This window comes from Schistocerca nitens, chromosome 1 (genome assembly GCF_023898315.1).
Source record: "Schistocerca nitens isolate TAMUIC-IGC-003100 chromosome 1, iqSchNite1.1, whole genome shotgun sequence".
Lineage (NCBI taxonomy): Eukaryota > Metazoa > Arthropoda > Insecta > Orthoptera > Acrididae > Schistocerca > Schistocerca nitens.
This window is the reverse complement of record NC_064614.1, coordinates 619,716,081-619,742,036: the sequence shown is the minus strand read 5'-3', so window position 1 is coordinate 619,742,036 and position 25,956 is coordinate 619,716,081. Positions and strand designations below refer to the sequence as shown.

The 25,956-nt window shown below is 44.2% G+C and overlaps 1 protein-coding gene across 1 annotated transcript in view; it reads left to right on the top strand.

Annotated features, from left to right (window-relative positions):
- LOC126263161 (pancreatic triacylglycerol lipase-like) overlaps positions 1-25,956 on the top strand; it is a 268,537-nt gene that overhangs the window by 135,360 nt on the left and 107,221 nt on the right. Inside the window, exon 7 of the mRNA XM_049960238.1 lies at positions 17,803-18,050. Coding sequence (XP_049816195.1) covers positions 17,803-18,050 — 248 coding nt within the window. The remainder of the gene's footprint in view (positions 1-17,802; positions 18,051-25,956) is intronic.

The following is a 25,956-nucleotide window of genomic DNA, read 5'->3' as shown; positions in this document are numbered from 1 at the left end:
ATGACTAGAAATGAGTGACTTGGAGTGAAAAATCATGCTACACCCTGTGGCAGTCCAATGGAGGGGTTTGAGTTTGGTGAAAGACTGATTGATTGAATGATTAAGAGGGTTATGAGACTAAATGGCAGTAGTAGGAAAATGGTGGTGCTAGGACACTTTTAATATCAAAGTCATATTCAAATTAATTAAATCGATGAATTAATTATCCCCACCTCCACCTCCCTGACCCACTTCCACGTCCACCACCACATGATGTCATGTGTTTTCCCAATTAGCACTTGGGCTCCCCACTCCCTCCTCCATTCCCATCCCACACCCTCCCCTTCCGACACCTACCCTATTGGTGGGAATTTTGAATTTTGATGGAATGATGCATTTTGATTGGAATTTCAAAAATGGTGGGAATTTCAAAAAGGGTTGGAATTTCTTTCTCCCAGAGCTGTGCTGATGTCCCACCCCTCCCACAGAAACTGATGGGAAACTCAGAATGGCGATGCCCTTTCTGGGACTCGAACCTTGGTCCTTCTAGATGAAAAGCCAAAGTGCACCCCTCAACACATGGAAAATGTCCAAATCCACGAGAGAAAGGTTAGGTTAGTGCACTTTATTTATTTTGGTTGGGAAACTGAAGTAAAGATTGGTTGTAATTATGTAATTAATCGTAAAGATCGTGCCTGATTACACAACTATATGCATAGTGCTACACGAAGAGTGCCTAAAATCGCAATACTGCTGAAAAATCATACAACTGGTGTTATGCTGCTGGGAAAAAAATTTACAATAGCACTCGAAACTACTGGCAGATGTTCTCAAACTCTACCTTTCGTCTACAAACTGGCTGGAAAATGGCTGAAGTGGAAGGCACCATCTTTAATTTTTTTGTGGTAAACATGTTCAACTGATGAAATGCTGGTGTTGGGCAGAGAGGAGTTTAATAAGTGTATTACATTTAAGCCTACAACTGAGAACTGTATCTATCGCTGTTTTACATTAGAATTCGCTACAGGCGCCTGCTCCACAGTCACCCTGCAGCCCAGGTAATCGAGGCTAAGACATGCTACCACAGCTGATGGAAAATGCTTCACTGTTCTAATTACACATAGAAATTGTCGTGAAAAGAGAAACCAGCACTCGTGGTTAACAAGTCATAATGCAACACATGTGCTAGGGATTGGGAAAAATCATTGTAATAAAACAACGATCCCAAAAACAGACCCCAGAAGATTGCAGAGGACTGACAGTTGCAGCTGTGTCCTCCTTGGTGATGGTCATGAACTAACCATCGCAGATGCAATCTTACTCTCTCTATTACCACCCTTCATCCTTCCGTCTCCTCACCATAGGTAGGGATAGAGGCGGAGCGAAATGTAGTGTGAGGAGGGCTATGCGAGAGGCGTTCAATGAATTCGAAAGTAAAGTTCTATGTACTGACTTGGCAGAAAATCCTAAGAAATTTTGGTCTTATGCCACAGCGGTAGGTGGCTCAAAACAAACTGTCCAGACACTCTGTGACCAAAATGGTACTGAAACAGAGGATGACAGACTAAAGGCCGAAATACTAAATGTCTTTTTCCAAAGCTGTTTCACAGAGGAAGACGGCACTGTAGTTCCTTCTCTAGATTGTCGCACAGATGACAAAATGGTAGATATCGAAATAGACGACAGAGGGATAGAGAAACAATTAAAATCGCTCAAAAGAGGAAAGGCCGCTGGACCTGATGGGATACCAGTTCGATTTTACACAGAGTACGCGAAGGAACTTGCCCCTCTTCTTGCAGCGGTGTACCGTAGGTCTCTAGAATAGCGTAGCGTTCCAAAGGATTGGAAAAGGGCACAGGTCATCCCCGTTTTCAAGAAGGGACGTCGAAAAGATGTGCAGAACTATAGACCTATATCTCTAACGTCGATCAGTTGTAGAATTTTGGAACACGTATTATGTTCGAGTATGACTTTTCTGGAGACTAGAAATCTACTCTGTAGGAATCAGCATGGGTTTCGAAAAAGACGGTCGTGTGAAACCCAGCTCGCGCTATTCGTCCACGAGACTCAGAGAGCAATAGACACGGGTTCACAGGTAGATGCCGTGTTTCTTGACTTCCGCAAGGCGTTCGATACAGTTCCCCACAGTCGTTTAATGAACAAAGTAAGAGCATATGGACTATCAGACCAATTGTGTGATTGGATTGAAGAGTTCCTAGACAACAGAACGCAGTATGTCATTCTCAATGGAGAGAAGTCTCCCGAAGTAAGAGTGATTTTAGGTGTGCCGCAGGGGAGTGTAATAGGACCGTTGCTATTCACAATATACATAAATGACCTTGTGGATGACATCGGAAGTTCACTGAGGCTTTTTGCAGATGATGCTGTGGTGTATCGAGAGGTTGTAACAATGGAAAATTGTACTGAAATGCAGGAGGATCTGCAGCGAATAGACGCATGGTGCAGGGAGTGGCAATTGAGTCTCAATGTAGACAAGTGTAATGTGCTGCGAATACATAGAAAGATAGTTCCCTTATCATTTAACTACAAAATAGCAGGTCAGCAACTGGAAGCAGTTAATTCCATAAATTATCTGGGAGTACGCATTAGGAGTGATTTAAAATGGAATGATCATATAAAGTTGATCGACTGTAAAGCGGATGCCAGACTGAGGTTCATTGGAAGAATCCTAAGGAAATGCAATCGGAAAACAAAGGAAGTAGGTTACAGTACGCTTGTTCGCCCACTGCTTGAATACTGCTCAACAGTGTGGGATCCGTACCAGATAGGATTGATAGAAGAGATAGAGAAGATCCAACGGAGAGCAGCGCGCTTCGTTACAGGATCATTTAATAATCGCGAAAGCGTTACGGAGATGATATATAAACTCCAGTGGAAGACTCTGCAGGAGAGACGCTCAGTAGCTCGGTACGGGCTTTTGTTAAAGTTTCGAGAACATACCTTCACCTAAGAGTCAAGCAGTATATTGCTCCCTCCTACGTATATCTCGCGAAGAGACCATGAGGATAAAATCAGAGAGATTAGAGCCCACACAGAAGCATACCGACAATCCTTCTTTCCACGAACAATACGAGACTGGAATAGAAGGGAGAACCGATAGATGTACTCAGGGTACCCTCCGCCACACGCCGTCGGGTGGCTTGCGGAGTATGGATGTAGATGTAGATGTAGATGCTGCTGATGGTCCACAAAAAGATCCTTCTCGTGACAGTGGTATACTGTCTCCAGTCTGCAGAACAAATACCGTCTGCATGTTGACATCGAACATCTTACATATACACTTATCACTCCATTGGTGCAGGTGGCCAGTGGTCCAAGTCACTTACACAGACCTGTGTCGATTGTACTGGAGTATGACCATATCCAACAGACTATCAATCACAAGAGAAGGTTCCTGTATTATTACTTCATAAGCAGCTTAATACTTTGTCTTTTGGCTGCAATACATCTGAGCAGTGTATGACTACAGCTTTGTACACCACCGTACAATTTGTTTTTCTACCATGTCTTCGAAGTCTGTGTCAGGTGCTAAACTGGCATTAACAAGTTTAGGTCCTTTGGCTCTCACAGAAAGCTGAACAGTGCATGGTGTTAACTATGCAGCTCCCACAACACACAGGACGGTAGAAATAAAGCACAGAGGCGATGTTTCTCATTGAAAAAAATATGGAAGACATAGCAACATAAGGAAATTACAAGAGTTTGCGGCATTGCTGAGCGTTTCCAATAGCCATCTGAAGGTGATGACCTATACAGTTAATCTCTTCTTTCACAGTGAAGGGTAGCGGATGGCTTGGTGTTCTATTTCAAAGAGCATTGTATCTTCATTTTGGAGTCATGTACATGATTATTGTTCCTGTGTTGACCATTTAATCCTTTGTTCCACAGTGACAAGTAGCAAATATCTGGTGTTCTGCCAAGGCTCTCTCCATCCCAACCAAGTAGTGTCAGTCAATCATTATGTGGTAATCAACATCATACCAGTGGACAGATGGAGTGGGAAAGACACCATTGATATGGGACGCTGTACTGTAATGTGCACAGCAGATTGCGAATGCAGATAGATGACTGTGCAGTACATCCATTTGGTCAGATATACACCATATACTAGACTGAAAATGCAGATAGATGACCTTGCAGCGCGACCATTCGGCTATATACGGCAAAGTATTCCAAACAGCATCCTATACTGATGCAATTAGATTATCTACATTTTTCCAGCACATCGATCATAGTGCAAAATTTACGATTACGCCTGGCAATCTTCCCCCATGGATGTCTCAGAGCGTTTTTGCATTCGTAGGATTAAGTTGGAGATTGACAGATCCCTCACACATTGTCCCTGACCAATCGTCTCTGAAACACGGTCTCCAATTTAACCTGCTACTGACCAGAAATATGAAGATCCTACACCCACTACATTCCATAGCTCGTGAAGCAACAGGGCTAGCTGAGTCCATAACTGCTGTTCAATGAAGACGATTCTGCACCAATCTTACCTACAGCACCCAACCAAATGCACAATACCTCTTCAGCTGTGTGCATGTCAAGGAGAGTAGCATCTCTTATCGGTGTATATTACACATGAGAGTGTTGCAGTGATGGTTAAGAAGAAACATGTGGTCTATACATAATGGAGCTCCAGGCGGATGGAGTTTGAAACATTTGATGTAAATCAACTAAGCTATCAATTCTGAAGTATTATTCCAGTGTCTGGAGTCAGTACCAGGACGGTACCAGCATGAGTGAAATGATCATAGAGCATAAAAACATATGCCTACGGCTATGCAGTTCTGCACCTAAAAATTCTATATTGTTAAAGCCATATTTTTTCCGAAATATTAGTCATGCAGAATGCAACGCTCTTAATATTCTAATGCAGGATACATTTTGTCCAACATTTTGTCCAATCTCAATCACTACAGTGAAAAACTTTAAAGTGATAAAACTACTTCCTTCTACACTATTCTGGTGTCCAAGGAGGCATCGTCAGTGTCTGTCTGCTGCTGAGCTGCTTATAAACCATTTAGAACGAAGTCAGAGGACTGCTGTTCTGTCTCTTAGAAAATTAATGTATTTTATACATCTTTTTAAGGCACAAATGTACCTACCCTCAATTACACTTCCTATGTCAGTCGTGACTATTATTGAAAGTAGTATTGGTTTTGATGGATGTAGCTATGTTTCACTAAGAAATAGCGCGAGGAAAACCGACATGAATATTTTCGACAGCTGATACGCACGAAAATACACACAAAGAAGCAGGAACTTCTTACGAGGGAGCAAGTACTACGATCAGTAGCCAAGGCAGATGTAACAGTCTTACTGCTGTTGACAGCAGCATCACCACAGCTCTGGTAGCATTCCCATTGCGCAAAGAAGTCCTGGTCTGATGTTAGGTACTTTTGCTCATATGTAGGATAATACTGTAATCTCGTCCAAACACCACGCCTCTCGATCCCCCCCCCCCCCCCCCAACCCTCTCCGAAGACTATTGAAGGTGATGTATGTGGCATTGGTCTACTATCTTACATTGATTATTGTCCTTAATACTTAAGGAATACTCTTATTGAACTCCTCGCAGTCAAACACTAGCATCTTATTTCCCATAAAAAAATGAAGATACAGTAGTACCTTCCACTGTAGCCTTTGTCCAGCCAGCTTGTAGGTGAAGGGTAGAGTTTGAGAACATCTACAACTAGTTTCAAGTAGTACTGCGAAATTTTTTCCCAGCAGGATAACACCAGTTGTATAACATAGTCAATTTTTCAGCTGTATTGCGATTTCAGGCACTCCTTGTGTAACACTATGCATAGAGTTGTAATTAGGAGAGGCCTTTGTGATTAATTATGTAATTATGACCGATCGTTCCTTCAGTTTCCCAATCAAAATAAATAAAGTACACTAATCTAACCTTCACATCATGCATCTGGGCAGTTTGCATGTATTGGTGGGAGCACTTGGGCTTTCTGGCCAGAAGGACCAGGGTTAGATTCCCGGAAATGGAACCGTCATTTTGCATTTACCTCCAATTTATGTTGTAGGGAATGTGGTGGAACGTCAGCACATCCCAGGGACAAAGAAATTACAATAATTTTTGAAATTCCCTCCAAATTTCGTCATTCCCGCAAAAATTATATTCCCCCTGCTCCAGGAGGAAAGCAATACCTCATAACTGAAAATAAAAACCACTTTGATAAAGGAAACTGAGGACAAGTTCAGCCATCCATGAATCATCTGCTAATATTAAAACAATGTATCTGGAAAGCTGTACTTAGTTCGAAGGGCCAAAATAAAGGGACATTCCACAAATGCATAATGTACCATCAGTCTGGTTGCACAACAACACTGTGGGGTGGATCGTTACGCAAGAGGAAACAATGGGTGAACCTAGTACGACCGATGTGTAGACGGCGTAAGACAGTGGACTCCTCCTGAGAGGAGCAGAAGGCAGAGTGCGAAACTGTGGTAATCTCCTTGATTGTGTGGAGTTTATTACTGAGAGCAGTACTGCACCAGATGTCATTCCACTCTTGGGCAAAGAGAGATCTGATGTGTTGCTGCATATCCGCACCTGTAACCAAAAAATGGAATGGGGGGGGGGGAGGGGGGGATAAGTATCTGCCTCTCTAGCCAAACGGTTAGCCAGTTCATTCCCTGGGATGGCCACACGACTTAGGATCCAAACAAAGACAACTGAGCGGGCTACACAGAAAAGGGCACATAGAAGGTCATGGATAGCAGAGACCAAACACGACCAGAGTTGCATCAGTCTCTAGTCTGCAACCTGCTCATTGAGCCAATATGCATTAAAACACCATGGAGGGAGGCCTGAGTAACAAAATGGAGGGCCCTCTTAATGGCTAGCAGCTCTACTGTGAACACACTACATGATCCCAGCAGTAAATGGTGTTCCATACCAGTAGGAGACGTAAGGGTGTATCTCACCGTATCTCTCGTTTTACAACCATTAGCATAGAAGGTGGAAGGCCCCTGGAATTCTTGAAGGACGCAACGTACAGGATGCTGGAATATCATAGGGGCGCCAGAGACTTTAGGACTCTAGAATAGGTCGGTCCTAATTCGTGGTCGAGACACCATCCAAGGCGTGAACAGGTGGAAATACATGGGACACTTTCCAATAAGTCGAAATGGAGATCCCAACAGAGGGAAGTGAGATGCATTCCCAACCACAATCCCACCTGAGGGCGGGTATCAGGAGGGAGATATCCCTCATTTGCAAAGAGGATGGGATACATGGGACAGTCAGGGAATCATCGAATAGCGATTACTTAAGAAACCAGGAAATGGCTCCATCCTACTTGTAGAACGAGAATCTCCACTTCTGCGAGGAGACTGTCAACAGGACTAGTGCAAAAGACACTGACAGCCAGATGTTCCCCATAATGATGAACAGGGCCAGGTAGTTTCAGCGTGGAAGGAGCTGCCATGTCATAAACCTGACAACCATAATCTAGTCTGGACAAAACCTTAGTGGAGTAAAGATGGAGAAGAGTAGTGTGGTGTGTACCCCAAGATACGTGGGCCAGGAGGCAGAGAGCATTAAGATTCTGATGCAGGTAGTCTTCATGTGGTGAATATGGGCACCCACATCATCTTTTTATCAAGAAGAAGGCCCAAGAAATGGGACTGTGCTATGACGTCTAGCCATTGGTTGCCTAAATAAGGTTCTGGATTGGGGTGTACTGTGGGTCAATGGCAAAAATGCGTAACCCTCATTTTGGAGGGAAAATACTGGAAGCCATGGGAAAGGGCCCACGAAGAGGCCCTTTGGATGGTGCCTTGGAGCTGGCATTCAGCAGAAGCTACTGAGTGGGAGCTGCAACAGGTGCAAAAATCGTCGACATACAACGCTGGGTTAAGCAGAGGCCCAACAGAGGTTACAGGCCTATTGATGGCGATGATAAGAGTGTGACACTTAACACAGAACCCTGTGGGTTACCGTTCTTTTGAATCTGAGGGATGCTGAGTGAAGTCCCAACTCAAACCTTGAAAAGCCGGGGGGGATAAGAACTCGCGGACAAAAATTGGAAGGGGGCAGTGAAAGTCCCAGTCATGGAGGGTAACGTGACAGTGCCAAGCCATGTCGTATGCCTCATGTAGGTCAAAGAAGACCGCGATATGGTGTCGGCGCTTAGTAAAAGCCTGTTGGATTGCTGTTTCCAGTCTGAGTAAATGGTAAGTTGTAAATAGTCCTTCTCTCCAATAAGGGGACTAAAGGCCCTGAGATTCGAGTACCCAACATAATCTGAAGCTATCCTCTCTAGCAGTTTACAAAGTATGATGGTCAGGCCAATCTATGAGTAGCTGTCGAGAGACCTTGGGTTTTTCCTGGACTTAAGGATGGGAATAACGATGCTGTCTCGACAATGTGAGGGGAGGCACCTATGAGCCAAATGCGGTTGAAGACTGTGAGTAAATGTTTCCTTTGGGTAACGTCGAAGTGTTCAATCATCTTGTTGTGGATGGAATCCAAGCCTGGGCAGTGTCACGTGAAGAGGTACGAGCCTGCAAGAATTCACATTCAGTGAAGGGTTCATTACAGGCTCCAGCTTGGTGCCAGTTGGAATAGGGGGGAGGGGATTTCTACAACTCATCATTTATGCCAGAGAAACATAGTAGGATATGAAGAGTACGCCTATGCTGTCACATAGTGTGTCGTGAGGTGTTCTGCAAGGAACGATGGATCACTATAGAGAGCACCCTGTAGGATAAGACCCTGGGCAGTTGATAGTCGCTGGCACCGCAGAAGGCTATGCAGCTTCTACCAATCCTGTGATAAAGAGGCTTACGTCCTCAAGGAGGAAACATAGCGCTCCCAGCATTCCTTTTTCTCTGCTTAATAACGTTGCATGTCTTAGCACAGTAATGCTTAAAACTGATAAGGTTGGTCGGTGAAGGGTGTCGTTTGAATCGTCGCAGCGGCTGTTGGCTATCCTGGGTAGCGTCTGCTATGTCCTTTGTCCACCACAGTGCCAATCGACAACGAGGGGAACCTGTAGATAGTGGGATAGCAGCGCCAGCAGCGTGGAGAGTAGTGTCAGAGTCGTCTTGTACGACAGAGAGGCGTTGAAGTGCACAGCAGACATATATAAGGCGAACTGGTTCTGGAGAATGCATAATTTGTTGATCCATCTGCTTGACGACGGCAGGGGAACGATAGAATCAGCAGAAAGTGGTCACTGACACAAATATCATCATGGGTTGACCAACTTAGGAAAGCCACAAGAGCAGGGGAGGAGATCGTAAGGCGGTAGCAGAAAAGGTGCCACGAGTGGCACTGAAGTGGGTAGGGGAACCATCATTGAGCAGACACAAATCCAAGTACGTAATAAGTCGGTGAATTAGAAGACCCCTACTTGTCAAAGTCCCATTCCCAAGGTGACCTGCATTGAAGTTCCAAGGAGGAAATAAGCGGGTGGGAGTTGTTGTATTAAGGTAGGCAGGTCAACATCAGAAGGTGGCCTACTTGGAAGGACATAGACATTGCAGATGGTGATTGCTGGGGTCGTACACGCTCGTACCGCTGTTGCTTCAAGGTTTGTACGTTGGGGGTTCCAGTCACTAATGACACTGGTGAGAACCAAAGTGCAGACCCCTCGAGTTGCTATTTTGGGGCCAGCATGGTTCCAACAGAATGCCCAATAGCTGCGAAACGTTGCAGACATCATCAAGGAAGTGCATTTCATGAAAAGCAATACAGAATGCAGAATAAGAGGAAATGAGTAGTTGTATTTCCAGTAGGTGACGATAACATCCACTGCAATACCACTGGATTATCATGTGGTGAAAGTCCATGATAGCCATAAGGAAGCCGAGGGAGGTCATATCACTGGGTAAGTGGCTGTCACCGACGAGGATGGTGTGATACTCATAAATAAGACGGCAGACTCAGGTTCCAAGGGGAAGATGGCTCCACTGGTGGCACTGGCAGGGCCTTGTCCTTCTTATCTTTTCGAGGTTGAGGAGGGCAGGGCACAGAGGGAGAGCAGGCTTCTGCAAGATCTGGGACTGAAAGAGAGCAGGTGAGCTTGGGGCATACAGACAGTGCGTCCAGTGGCCGAGTTGTAGTAGCAGTCCCCTGGCCTGAGGAATGCTGGGGAGCAGGAGGGGCTCTCGGGGGGTGGGTTGGGGGGTGCCCTATCACCGGAGATGCCAAAGAATGGAGCATGTTTCGGCCAGGGAAGGGGAGTGGTGAGGGCATTGGACTCATAGGGAAGGGGGGTGAAAGGAGAAGGGAATGGGCAGGGGTCTGGAAGAGGTAGGAGGGGAAAGGATATAACAGAGGCAAAATATCGACACTGGGTGGAGTCGGTCATATTTTTGGCGAGCCTCAGTATAATCTTGACTTTCTCTGGGAGGGTGTCCCCTCGAAATCCAAAATAAAGGCACTGGTATCACTGTCGTTGTCTTCATGACCCTTCTACACCCTCGAACAAAAAGCATGCTGCATCGCTGAAGATTAGCCGAGAGTTCCTAATCAGTTTTCAGGATGAGGTCCCTATGAAAATTCACTCTCTGGACCACATTAAGAGATTGGTGAGGAGTAATAGAAACTGGGGCATCGCTAAGACGACCCCAAGCGCAAAGAGCTGCAGACTGGGCAGCACAAGAAGCTTTGACCAGCAGGGAGCCTGACCACATCTTAATGACAGACTTTACTTCGCCAAAACTGTTCTCGATATTCTCCACAAAAAACAACAGTTTTGTGTTGGCTAATGTGTCCCCATTTGTCCTAGTACAGGCCGGTATTGGGAAAAGAGTTTCATCCCAAGATGGCGAGCGTGGCTCTCCTCCCAGGGTGTAACCAGGGAAGGGAAGGCTGCAGGGTCATAAGAAGCCTCATTAAATGACCTGCTACTATTCTTAAGGCCAGATTTTTGCAGCTTGATACGCTTCATGCGCCAAGCATCCGTCCTGATACCATCCACTCTGATCAGTGGCTCCCCCCATGGACGCCACCCAGCCACAGCAAGGGCCATCTGTCACAGCAGCCTTTTCCGGGTGTTCTGAAGCTCAAGGATGACAAGCAACCACTCCTTGGCATACATGAGGAGGCAACAGCTCAGGTATCAGTAGTGGAATCCCTGTGTTGTCAGTGGTATGGGCACACAAAAGCCCCACCACACGGATTGGCTACACGTGTTGGTGACGTAGCGGGGCGGAGCGGGTCTCTGGCGAGGAAGGAAGAGCGTGAGCCGTGTGCGGCTCGTGTTCATGCTTTTATTGCTTGGCACCTTGTCATTGCGGTTATGGCATTTCGTTTCTTATTCGATTTACTGGCATCACTAAGTTGCTGGCTTGCCTGCCCATGAGTGGCACCAGCAGCGCTTATCGATACGAGTAGTGTGGTACTATTTTCAGAGCAACAGCTGGTATTTCCGGGTCGCTTGTGTGGATAAGAAGTTGTGAACGGACATCGGTTCGGTTGGGGTGCAGCAGCGAGCAGGTCCGTGCAGCATGAGGGCAAGTCGGGGCTGCTGGCAGTGTGCTGCCACTGCCGTATCGAAGAGGGGTAGCTGCAAGAGCAACGACTTCGTTGTACACCGAACCCTGGACGTTTACGTTGAGTGAAGAGTTAACTGCTAATGCAACCTCGACTATTCTGAGATCTCGCCCTTGGTCGGTGGATTGTTGCTCCCAGAGCCGCTGAGCCTGGCGGCAACGAGTGAAGTGTTTCGAGGCGGTGAAATATTGCAGCCGTCTTTCTCTATTTGTTATTCATCATTGAATTTAGTATTATTCTTATTAGTGAAGTGCAACCAGCGATATTTTCTGCCTTGTGGCCGCTAACGCTTTACCTGCCCTAGAGGTTAGCGTACTTTTCCAGCAGTGTACCTTTCCTCGTCGTGTTGATGCTGTCCGACGCGGAGTGTAGTTCGACAGCCTCTTGTATTGTACTGTGCATATTTTTTGGGAGGTCTACTATGGTTCTAGTGTATCCTTCGGCCTTGGGTGTTTCCTGAAGACGTAGTGCTGGCTGTCTCATCGCCCTTGCCTAAAAATATTCCATCGTTGTACTGGTGATCGGACGTTAGGCGGATTGGTTAGTCGGTCGGTCGGTGCTTAAGCTGCCCCCAGTTTGATTGCCAGCGTGTTATGTGAGTACAACTCTTGGCTGCCTGTCTCACCTTACCTTATGTTTAAGTTACCTTCCCAGGCCGACCCTTGGAACACTTGTTGAGGACCGCTTGTCCTGATTCCTTAGATTGTGATGTTTGTTTTAAGGATATTTGTAATTTTCTAATTATTGTTGGTGCGGCCTTCAACCGAGCAATAATTTCACTTCTTTCGTGATAAGGCCTTCAGTCACGTTATTGTAAGTTTTTTAAGCAAACTTGTTTTAAAAGCATGATATTTATTTTAAAAGTGCTATTGGGAATTGTTTTCCTGATTTTTAATTCAGGCCTTATTATTTTAAATTGTTTGTGGCCTTCAGCCGAGTAATAATTTCACTTATTTTATACTCGTAATGAGGCCTTCAGCTGTGTTACAGTTTGTTTTAAAATGAAGTATTTATTTTACATTACTGGCTATTAAAATTGCTACACCAAGAAGAAATGCATATGATAAACGGGTATTCATTGGACAAATATATTATACTAGAACTGACATGTGATTACATTTTCACGAATTTGGGTGCATAGATCCTGAGAAATCAGTACCCAGAACAACCACCTCTGGCCGTAATAGCGGCCTTGATACGCCTGGGCATTGAGTCAAACAGAGCTTGGATGGCGTGTACAGGTACAGCTGCCCATGCAGCTTCAACACGATACCACAGTTCATCAGGAGTAGTGACTGGCGTATTGTGACGAGCCAGTTGCTCGGCCCCCATTGACCAGACGTTTTCAGTTGGGGAGAGATCTGGAGAATGTGCTGGCCAGGGCAGCAGTCGAACATTTTATGTATCCAGAAAGGCCCGTACAGGACCTGCAACATGCAGTCGTGCGTTATCCTGCTCAAACGTAGGGTTTCGCAGGGATCGGATGAGGGGTAGAGCCACGGGTCGTAACACATCTGAAATGTAACGTCCACTGTTGAAAGTGCCGTCAATGCGAACAAGAGGTGACCGAGACGTGTAACCAATGGCACCACATACCATCACGCCGGATGATACGCCAATATCGCGATGACGAATACAACTTCCAATGTGCGTTCACCGCGATGTCGCCAATCATGGATGCGACCATCATGATGCTGTAAACAGAACCTGGATTCATCCGAAAAAATGACGTTTTGCCATTCGTGCACCCAGGTTCGTCGTTGAGTACACCATCGCAGGCGCTCCTGTCTGTGATGCAGCGTCAAGGGTAACAGCAGCCACGGTCTCCGCGCCGATAGTCCATGCTGCTGCAAACGTCGTCGAACTGTTCGTGCAGATGGTTGTTGTCTTGCAAACGTCCCCATCTGTTGACTCAGGGATCGAGACGTGGCTGCACGATCCGTTACAGTCATGCGCATAAGATGCCTGTTATCTCGACTGCTAGTGATACGAGGCCGTTGGGATCCACCACGGTGTTCCGTATTACCCTACTGAACCCACCGATTCCATATTCTGCTAACAGTCATTGGATCTCGACCAACGCGAGCAGCAACGTCGCGATACGACAAACCGCAATCGCGATAGGCTACAATCCGACCTTTATCAAAGTCGGAATCGTGATGGTACGCATTTCTCCTCCTTACACGAGACATCACAACAACGTTTCACCAGGCAACGCTGGTCAACTGCTGTTTGTGTATGAGAAATTGGTTGGAAACTTTCCTCATGTCAGCACGTTGTGTGAATGCTCTGAAAATCTAATCATTTTCATATCACAGCATATTCTTCCTGTCGGTTAAATTTCGCGTCTGTATCACGTCATCTTCGTGGTGTAGCAATTTTAATGGTCAGTAGTATATTATATGCTATTGGGAATTGTTCTTCTGACTTCTAATTCTGGCCTTCAGCAGTTTGTTGTTTGAGGCTATTGTTGGTGGCCTTCTGCCCCAAAATTGTGGAATTTTTTTTTTCTGTGATAAGGCCTTCAGCCGTCATATAGTCAATTGTGTTTTTTTAAGAGATTGTTTTAAAATTTTATTTTGTTTAAATAAAGTTTACGTATTTGTTGTGCAAGCGAGAGTTAACTGATTACGGCCCCGTCCACAATCGTACCTTATCCTGCTCCATCCTGAGAAAACAGCTCTCAGAGCGGGAGGAAGAACGGGAGCGGAATCGACGCCGAAGACGCTAGGGAGGAAGTTTTTCCAAAAATAGCTTACGATAAAGGTAGAAAATTTAGAAGTGGAGGTCAAACCCAAAGGAGGACCAAAAACGCCAGATAGGATGAAAGAGAAAAATCGTCAGGAGTACAGGGAACGAGATGGATAGCCAGGTCGACGTAAATAAGAAAACCGAGAGAGAGGGAGGAGGGGGCAGCGGGAAAGGAGTGAGGATGAGGAGGGAGGGGCACAGCGTAGGAAATGCAGCCCAGGAAGGCAGAATGGGTTGCATTAGCTCGGGGCCCCGTGTGCGCCATGCACAAACTCACGAAAGAACCTGGAGAACGTTACTAGCCATCATGTGTACTACTAACTGTGAAATATGGAGGATGTTGTGTTACAGTCAGAGGGGTGTTTTTCGTGGTTGGAGTGTTGTCCCACTATTGCACTTATGAAAAGGCTAAATGCGGAATGATATCAAGACATTTCATAGCTCTGTGTATTACGTACACTAGAGGAAAAGTTCAGATAAGTGACAGTTTGCATCAGCATGAGAGAGCACCTTGTCATAGAGCAGCATCTGTGAGGTAACGGTTTGTGGGCAATAACACTGCTGAAATGGACTGACCTGCCCACAGTTTTGACCTGAAACCAGTGGAACACTTATGGGATGAGTTAGAATATCGCTTTCGCTCCAGACTCCAGCGTCCAACATCAATACCTTTCCCAGTTTTGGCTGTTGAGGAAGAATGTACTGTCATTCCTCCAGAGACTGACACCTCATTACAGTGTCCCCAACAGACATCAAATCATCATAAAGGTGAAGGTGGACAGACACCATAGTATCAGATGCTAATTTGTGTCCATATACGTTTGATCAGACACTGAATCTTATGCTGAGCACCGTCGTTACACATCACTGTTGTTCACAGTCTCTCTCAGCTACTCATAACCTGGTAGTCCTGTTGCTCATAAGAAATAATGTATTTTCGATACATAGCGTAGTTCTCTCTCAAACGTTAACAAAATACTTAGAAACAAAAAGTATTGCCTTTCATACTATAATTTCTAATATTTGCTTAACATTTTAAGTCTTTACCACTGAAAAGTAAAAATAAAATAAAAATTTTGCACAGACAGTACAAAAACTGCACAAGACCGGTGGTACTGGTAGTTACTTTTATAATACATTTGGCATATAGTTTGATGTTTTAAAGTGAATTGTGTAATAAATTGAGCAAGAGAAAAGAAATTATGTATAAAAAGGTCGAATTAACTGCGTCATTACACAAGGAAGGCAAAGGAAGTCGAAAATCAGGTAAATGGAGGGGATAGTGTCTTGAAGGAGTTTTTAAGATGAACATCAACGAGAGTTAAACAACGATAATGGCGTGTTCTGCATTAAATGAAGCGATTTTGAGGGAATAACGGTAAGCAATGAGACAAGTCTCGCTTTTCGGCCAGTAAAACAAGTAACGGTGAAAGAAGCAGAGAGCACATAGAATTGACATCGGCAATAGTAAGAAAAACGTTTCCGAAAGAGACGACTTTGTTGACACTGAATACAAACTTATATGTCAGGAAACCTTTTATTATAATATTTGTCTGAAGTGTAACCTTATGCAGAAGTGGAAAGTGGGAGGTAAACAGTTCAGAGAAGAATAGAATGTAAGGTTTTGAAATGTGGTGTCACAGAAGAATACTGGAGAACAGATGAGTGTATCAGATAGGTAATAAAGAGGTACTGAATGAAAATGTGAGAGAAAAGAAATTTTCGACAGATCTTCACTAGGGGAAAGAAGTGGTTGATAGGACACGTCGTGGGGTAATGTGCACGGAGAATAACGTGGCCGGTAGATGCGCAACCAGCAGGGCACGTGTGGCAAGAGCAGTAGTGGCGGCTCTGTCAGGGAAATGCCGAGCGCCGAAGGGGAAGTGCCGTTCTAAACTAAAACCTACGATCACACTTTTTGTAAATGTTAAGTGCAGTCCCTCGACGCCCACACCTGCATGGTGACCATTCTGCAAGATCTACTTTTATCTCTGCTTTCGTTAGTATCTAAAAACCAGCGATTTGTTTTCATATGGCTTGTTAACTATTTATATTTTTCAGAGAAGGGTCATGAGTGGCAAATTTTACTAAAATCTACATTTCTCTTGTTGTCATGTTAAAATATGCTTCTTGTGACAAAACACGGCGGAGTTTACACAATATCGTCTAACTAACATTTTTTGGAGACGCAACTACGAGAAAATTCTGAAATAGTGGTTTATTAAGTTTATTAAGTGAGGAACTGAGCAAATGTAAGGTCACTAGCTTATGAGAAAGCACATTATCTGAACAAAAATAAACGAGTAATATCTCCACTTATGTTGTTCCAAAACCGACATTTCTCGTTTCAACAGCTATCGATAGCCCTTAAAAATTACATTATTTCATTGAAAAAATCTGATGTTAGATAAATAACGCGGCAGATAATGAAGTTTTACATAACAAACATCTGGAAAAATACTCTCCTTTTAGCGTCCTGTCATTTGCCAAAATCTCATTTTGATATCTCAAACCCTTTATGCAATATAAGGAATGCTGTTGGTATCTCATTCTGGCCTTATTGCTGCCGCGTGCTATCGCAAAAAAATGGCTCTGAGCACTATGGGACTCAACTGCTGAGGTCATTAGTCCCCTAGAACTTAGAACTAGTTAAACCTAACTAACCTAAGGACATCACAAACATCCATACCCGAGGCAGGATTCGAACTTACGACCGTAGCGGTCTTGCGGTTCCAGACTGCAGCGCCTTTAACCGCACGGCCACTTCGGCCGGCCGTGCTATCGCAAATGAGTATGCTACAACAGTTCAGTTTTCTCGAGATTAGTGACAGAAACTTCCACTGAAGTCTAAAGAAAAATGGTACCTAAGTCTCATATCATGTTATGTACACCAAACGCAAAATCATAGTAACCTTTATTTTTCTTTGCAAACTTTTTGGAATTTCGCGAAATGTCTTACTTAAATGCAAATAACACAGACCATTAACGAAATGAAGGGCACGTCATTATGAAGCTGATATATGGAGCTTTAAGTAACGCAAAAATGAATTTTCTCTATGTAATACTTTTTGTAAAATCGTTTTAGAAAGACTGCAGGGCGTTCGTCCCGACACAATCGTCGCCGACCGTTGGAATCCGGCAAATAATGTCGGCCTCCTCTTCTGAACAAACGACTGAACTCGCTCAGCGATTTGGACGAAAACTGGTCAGTGTGCATTGGCCACCATATTCTGCACGTACTCTACCATGGAACTGTCAGTTTGATAGTAGAAACAAGTGTGTATGTGGGGGGGGGGGGGGGGGGCGGCAAAAGTTATCGTGGAGACAAAGGTTTGAATACAGTAAGCAACTCTGAATGGATGTTTGTGGCAGCTGCCATGCAAGGATGAAGATGCTTGCACAGGACAGACTAACACTGAATATTACAACAGGAGCAATTAAGTGGTGGAAGTGTTACCAGTTGACCGGTGACGCAGTGGCAGCCTCGTCGTTAATTCACTGCGGCTGCGTGCTGACTGCCGCAGGCCTGGGCATGCGGCAGCCGGTGGGCCACCTGGACTTCTTCCCGAACGCGGGCCGCTACCAGCCGGGCTGCGAGCTGTGGAAGGTGCCGGAGGCGGCGCTCAGAAAGGGAGTCAGGGGCGTCGTGTCGGCCGCCGCCGACTTCACCGTGTGCTCGCACTCGCGCGCGCCCCGCCTCTTCACCGAGTCCATCAACTCGCACTGCCGCTTCCTCGCCTTCCGCTGCGCCTCCTACATGGCCTTGCACTTGGTGAGCCGCTCTTCCTACACCCGAATGCACTGACAGAAAACAATCACGACACTAAAAGAAGATAATGTAAAGTAATGAAATTTCGGGAGTAAATTTGTCTAGGTAACATACACTACTGGCCATTAAAATTGCTACACCACGAAGATGACGTGCTACAGATGCGAAATTTAACCGACAGGAAGAAGATGCTGTGATATGAAAATGATTAGATTTTCAGAGCATTCACACAAGGTGGGCGCCGCTGGCGACACCTACAACGTGCTGACATGAGGAGTGTTTCCAACCGATTTCTCATACACAAACAGCAGTTGACTGGCGTTGCCTGGTGAAACGTTGTTGTGATGCCTCGTGTAAAGAGGAGAAATGCGTACCATCACGTTTCCGACTTTGATAAAGGTCGGACTGTAGCCTATTGCGATTGCGGCTTATCGTATCGCGACATTGCTGCTCGCTTTGGTCAAGGTCCAATGACTGTTAGCAGAATATGGAATCGGTGGGTTCAGGAGGGTAATACGGAACGCCGTGCTGGATCCCAACGGCCTCGTATCACTAGCAGTCGAGATGACAGGCATCTTATCCGCATGGCTGTAACGGATCGTGCAGCCACGTCTCGATCCCTGAGTCATCAGATGGGGACGTTTGCAAGACAACAACCATCTGCACGAACAGTTGGACGACGTTTGCAGCAGCATGGACTATCAGCTCGGAGACCGTGGCTGCTGTTACCCTTGACGCTGCATCACAGACAGGAGCGCCTGCGATGGTGTACTCAACGACGAACCTGGGTGCACGAATGGCAAAACGTCATCCCTGCGAAACCCTACATTTCAGCAGGGTAACGTCCGACCGCATGTTGTAGGTCCTGCACGGGCCTTTTTGGATACAGAAAATGTTCGACTGCTGCCCTGGCCAGCACATTCTCCAGATCTCTCACCAACTGAAAACGTCTGGTCAATGGTGACCGAGCAACTGGCTTGTCACAATACGCCAGTCACTACTCTTGATGAAATGTGGTATCGTGTTGAAGCTGCTTGGGCAGCTGTACCTGTACACGCCATCCAAGCTCTGTTTGACTCAATGCCCAGGCGAATCAAGGCCGTTATTACGGCTAGAGGTCGCTTTTCTGCGTACTGATTTTTCAGGATCTATGCACCCAAATCGCGTGAAAATGTAATCACATGTCAACTCCAGTATAATATAATTGTCCAATGAATACCCGTTTATCATCTGCATTTCTTCTTGGTGTAGCAATTTTAATGGCCAGTAGTGTATTTAAATGATTAGCATTGCAAGACTACAGGTTAACCATTTCAGGTCTGATTTTTTAATGATTTTATACGCAAGATTTATACAAAAATGTGAACCCCTTATCAAAACGTACTTTGTACTCTTGCTTCATTTTGTGGACTAAAATAACTAATTATGTAATTCTCTCTATTGTAATAAATAGTAAAATGATCATTCAACAATTAACATGCAAAATAAAAACAAAAATATTCAATTACACAATGCAATACAGCGAACCAACAACAGCGCTGTTTTCTGGTGGTCACGAGGTGCCGCGCACTGCTACATTCACTTTCTAATTTTTTCATTCAAACACTTGGCAGTACTTGGTCATGATGAAAAGATTCAGCATTACAATTATGCACCTTCTGTTGCACCTAAGACACAGTAAAAGATAATGTACACAACTGTAGCTAGAGGGTCTGAAAGGGTAAATGTAAGAGAGAGATAAGACATTACAAATTCGAAATGCTGGTACATTAACAACCGGTGTAACAGCCAGAAAGTTGGAAGCAAGCATAGAAACGTGCATGCATTGTGTTGTTCTGGTGCCGGATTTCAGCTTGTGGGATGGAGTTTCATGTATGTTGCACTTGGTCGGTCAATACAGGGATGGTTAATGATGGTTGTGGATGATTCTGGAGTTGTCGTTCGATGATGTCCCATATGTGCTCGACTGGAAACAGATCTGGTGATCGAGAAGTCCGAGGCAACATGTCAACTCGTATGTTGGGTTACAACTGCGGTATGTGGGCGAGCGTTATCCCGTTGGAAAACACCGGATGGAATGCTGTCCGTTACTGGCAGCACAACAGGTCGAATCACCAGACCGACGTACAAATTTTCAGTCAGGGTGCGTGCGACAACCACGAGAGTGCTCCTGCTGTTACACGAAGTGGCATCTCAGATCATAACTCTGGGCGTCCGTTCACAGACTGGTTGCAGGCCTCAACTTGTCCCCTTCTAAACAACACACAGCCATCACTGGCACAGAGGCAGAACCAGCTTTCATTAAAAAACACATCAGGCCTCTACCCTGCCCTCCAATGAGCTCTCGCTTGACACCACTTAATTGTCAAATGGCGGCGGTTTAGGGCTAGTGGAATACACGCTACACGTCGTTTGGCTTCTGCTTTCCTTGAAGAAAAGGTATGAACCACCAAACGAAAGGCAAAACTAAAAGTCTAGTACTTCTTCGTCTATACTCAGAAAACCACCTTATGGAGTGCGGCGGGGGTTATCTTGTGCACCACTCTCACTTTCCGTGGTTCCTGGTCTAGTCGCAAATAGTATACAAGAAGAAAGATTGTTGATAACCCTTCGTTTCAGCTCGAAACTCTGTAATTTTACCTTTAGGGTCTTTTGGGAAATATACATTGAAGGAAGCAATGTTTTGGTTGACTCTTCAAGGAAAATACTATCACGGAATTTTAACAGTGGACCGCAACGTAAATCACAACACCTCTCTTATAGCGTCTATCAGTGGAGTTCGATGAGGATTTTCATGAAGTTTTCGAGTTTACTAAACGAACCTGTCACGTAGCGTGTTGCTCTTCTTTGGCTTTTCTGTGCTTCTTCTGTCAATCCTGACTGGTATGTGTATTATGCTGACGAGCAATATTCGAGCATCGATCGGTGTTAGCTTTGTAAGCGCCCTCCTTCGTTGGTGGACTGCACTTCCTGAGGATTTTCCAGTGAATCACACCCTGGCCTGTATCTTTCTTGTGATTAGTTTTTCGTGATTGTTCCACTTTACGCTCCGTGCGCAGATTTTTAACACATGTGAACACATCCAATATTATTCTGCAATCGTTAATCAAACAATAATGGGTATTTCCAACAATTTATGTGCAAAATGTTACATTTATTTGTGCAGAGGATCATCTGCAGACCCCTTCTCCCAGCGTCGATCTGCAGGTGTTTCTGCATTTCGTTACACTTCTCTAGCGTTGCAATTTCTTTTATGTAACAGCATCATACACGAACAACCTCATGAAGCTTCTTCCTCTAGGTCGTTTATATATACAGTCCATAAGAATCGTCCTGTCACGGGCTATATATGTCTGTTATTATTCACACTCATACAGGCAGAGCTAGAGATTTAAGAAATGTATGATGAGATGAAAGAAATTATGCTGATACTTAAAGGGGATGAAAATTTAATTGTGATTGGGGACTGGAATTCGATAGAAGGAAAAGGAAGAGAAGTAAAAGTTGGTAGGTGAATATGGACTCAGGGAAAGGAATGAAAGGGGAAGCCGCCTGATACAAGTTTGCACAGAGCATAATTTAATCATCGCACGCACTTGGTTAATGAATCGCAAAAGAAGGTTCTATACGTGAAATAGACCTGGAGACACTGGAAGGTTTCAGATTGATTATATAGTGGTAAGACAGAGCTTTAGGAAACAGATTTTAAATTGCATGACGATTCCAGGGGCAGATGTGGACTCTGACCACAATTTATTGGTTATGAACGGCAGATTAAAACTGAAGAAATTGCAAACAGTAAGAAATTAAGGAGCTGGTATCTGGATAAGTTAAAGAACGAGAGATTGTCGAGAGTTTCAGAGACAGAAACGGTTGACTAGAACAGATGAAAGGAATACAGAAGAAGACGAATGGGTAGTTTTAAGGGATGAAATAGTGAAAGTAGCAGAGGATCAAATAGGTAAAAAGATAAGGGCTAGTAGAAATCCTTGGATCACACAAGAGATATTGAATTTAACTGATGAAGGGAGAAAATATAAAAATGCAGAAAATGAAGCAAGTGAAAGGGAATATAAACGTTTAAAAAATGAGATTGTCAGGAAGCAGAAAATGGATAAGCACGAATGACTAGAGAACAAATGCAAGTATTCAGAAGCATATTTCTCGAGGGGAAAGATAGATACCGACTACAGGAAAATGAAAGAGACATTTGAGAGAAAAGTGTGGCAGCTATACGAATGTCAAGAGCTGAGATGGAAAACTAGTCCTACGCAAAGAAGGGAAAGCTAAAAGGTGGAAGAAGTATATAGTAGGTTTATGCAAGATAGATAAATCGAAGGCTATATTATAGAAACAGAAGTGGATGTAGATGAAAATGAAATGAGAGATATGGTCCTGGGAGAAGAATTTGCCAGAGCTCTGAAACAACACATCAGGAGTAGACATACTACTGGTAGCCTTGGAGACCCAGCGATGAAAAAATTCATCCATCTGGTGAGCAAGATGTATGAGACAGGCGAAAACCCCTCGGACTTAAGAAGAATGTTATAATTCGAATCGACAAAAAGCAGTTGCTGACAATAGTCAAAATTAATGAACTATCAGTTTAATAAGTCATGGTTGCAAAATACTGACACGAGTTGCTTGCAGAAGAATGGACAAACTGGTAGAAGCCGACCTCGGGGAAGATAAACGTGGGGTTGGGTAGTTTTGGGGGAGAGACCAAACAGCGAGGTCATCGGTCCCATCGGATTAGGGAAGGACAGGAAGGAAGTCGGCCGTGCCCTTTCAAAGGGACCATCCCGGCATTTGCCTGGAGCGATTTAGGGAAATCACGGAGAACCTAAATCAGGATGGCCGAACGCGGGATTGAACCGTCGTCCTCCCGAATGCGAGGCCAGTGTTAGATGAACGTGGATTCCGGTGAAATGTAGGAACACGTGAGGCAATACTGACCCTACGACTTATCTTAGAAGATAGGTTAAGAACAGACAAATCTACGTTTATAGTATTTGTAGGCCTACAGAAAGCTTTTGTCAATGATGACTGGAATTCACCCTTTGAGATTCTGGAGGTAGCAGGGGTAAAATACAGGGAGCGAAAGGCTATTTACAATTTGTACAGAAACCAGATGGCAGTCATAAGAGTCGAGGGGCATGAAAGGGAAGCAGTGGATGGGAAGGGAGTGAGACAGGGTTGTAACTAATCACCGATGTTATTCAATCTGAACTCTGAGCAAGCAGGAAAGGAAACCAAACAAAAATTTGGAGTGGGAATTAAAGTCCAGGGAAAAGAAATAAAAACCTTGAGATTTGCCGATGACATTGCAATTCTGTCAGATACAGCAAAAAGACTTGGAAGAGCAGTTGAACGGAATGGACAGTGCCTTGAAAGGAGGATATATGATGAATATAAAAAAAAGCAAGACAGGGATAATGGTATGTAGTGGCATTAAACTGGGTGATGCTGATGAAATCAGATTAGGAAACTAGACACTTAAGGTAGTAGATAGGTTTTGCTATTTGGGCAGAAAAATAACTGATGATGGCCTAAGTAGTATATGAAATGTAGAATGGCAATGAAAAGGAAAGCGTTTCTGAAGAAGAGAAATTTGTTATAATGGAATATAGACTTAGATGTTCGGTATTCTTTGGTGAAGGTATTTGTTCAGAGTGTAGCCTTGTATTGAAGTGAAACGTGGACGATAAACAGTTTGGACAAGAAGAGAATAGAAGCTTTCGAAATATGATGCTACAGAATACTGCTGAAGATTACTTGGTTAGGTCACATAACTAATGAGGAGGTATTGAGTTGAACTGGGGTGACAAGAAATTCGTAACAAAACTTGACTAAAAGAAGGGATCGGTTGATAGACATTCTCCGACATCGAGGATCAACAATGTAGATTTGGAGGGAAGTGTCTGAGGTTAAAATTGTTGAGGGAGTCCAAGAGATAAATACAGTAATAAGACTCAGAAGGGTGAAGGTTGACGTAGTTATTCGAAGATGAAGAGGCTTGCACATGATAGAGTAGCATAGAGTAGCATCAAACCAATCTTTGGACTGAAGGCTGCAACAGCAGTTTCAGTGTACGAACTCTACGTTTTTACAGATTTATTATTAGTGTAAATAGAGATCTAAACAAACTCTCCCCATCCCGTAACTTCAGTTTAGAAACCATGAGCTGGATTACCCTAAGTTTAAAATGGCGAGACATTAACTTACTCCAAGTGTAAAATGGCAGGAAGCTCTCTGGTTGCCAGGAGAAGACCACTGACCATAACTTTTAAACTGTGTAGCTCACTGGTTCATCAAGTATGGTTATCAAACTCTTGTTACTGTCATGCGTAGTGGGACAATACTAGGAGAAATATGCACTTGCATCTTTATTTAACCACCCTGGCATGGAGTGCCGACAACAATCTTAATGATTTCGCTAAGGGACTGCCTGTTTGAATCTGTCGAATAAATATACTACTATAACAACCGCTGGTACTCTACCAACTGAATCACACTGATAAGACTTTTGTTGATCTATTATAGATCGTGTCTAGAGCTATTTGCAACTCCTGTGGATGCAAGACATTCGCTCTGCTTATGTTAAGCTATAAACTGCGATCTCAGAAATATAGAGTGACCGAAATCAAGAACAGCACATCTTCCATTTATCCGTGTTTGCACTATTCTAAGCAAGACAGTTCTACTCTCAAGAGGCTTCCATAAAGTATCTATGTTCATCTTACTTGGGGTGATACTGAGCTCCATGTTTCGCAGTCCATCTGATGTTCAATCTCAAAAGGCAATACCATTGGAAATCCGCTGGAAGTGTTGAATGTACTGTGTGCAACTTAACACAATTTATGTGAGAAACCATTTGAAAATCTCTTAAAATACTAGTCTGAATACTAAAAAAGATTACTGGGACACGGTCTACGAGTATTGTATGTTAGGTATATCACTTCCTACTAGGTGCTTGTGATGAATACAAGGTGCTACCATAAAGTAATGAGACTGATGTGAAAAAAATGTTGATTACGGTTTTAGTCAAGTTTAGTGTTGTCTCCTTCAAAGTAGTTCCCTTCTGATTGCGACCACTTTTTCCAGCGCTTTTGCCATTGAGGGTAACATTTCTGGAACTCATCTTCTGTAATATCCTCCAAGACCCTCGTCACAGCTTTTTGGACATATTGTGTTATTTGAAAATGGTGTCCCTTGACCGCCGTTTTGACTCTTGGAGATAGAAAAAAGTCGCACTGAGCGATATCTGGTGAATAAGGTGGCTGTGGTAGTACTGAAGTTTGTTTTGAGGTTAAAAATTTCTGTATTGACAGAGCAGTATGGGATGGCGTATTTTCGTGATGCAGAATCCAATCTTTCTCATACCAAGATCTTTAGTTATTATTAGACGAACTGTTTCTCGATTGATGTTCAGTTCTCCTGCAATCATTTTCACGGATAATCTTCGATCAAATCGTACGAGTTCACGCACCCTGGCCAAGTTGACATTTGTGCGTGAGGTTGATGGTCGTCCATTGCGGTCTTCATCTTCAACATTCGTTCTGCCTTCACTAAACATTTTATGCCAACAAAAAACTTGAGCTTTTGACATAACCTCCTCTCCAAAAGCCTTCTGAAACTTACTGTAGGTTGTCGTCGCGTTTTCACCCAATTTAACGCCAAAAGAAATGACATGCTGTTGCACAATATTATGCGGTTCCATTTCCGTGACGAGAGACACAAACACATGTTAATACAGCACAACTCACGACTGAGCAGTTACATCGATGTGCCACTTGGACTAGAAGCAGATTATAGACCAAGGTCAAAGATATTGTGACTACGCAAGCCTGCAGGGTTGCCACATCTTGCAAACAAAATCAGTCTCATTACTTTATTGTCGCACCTCGTA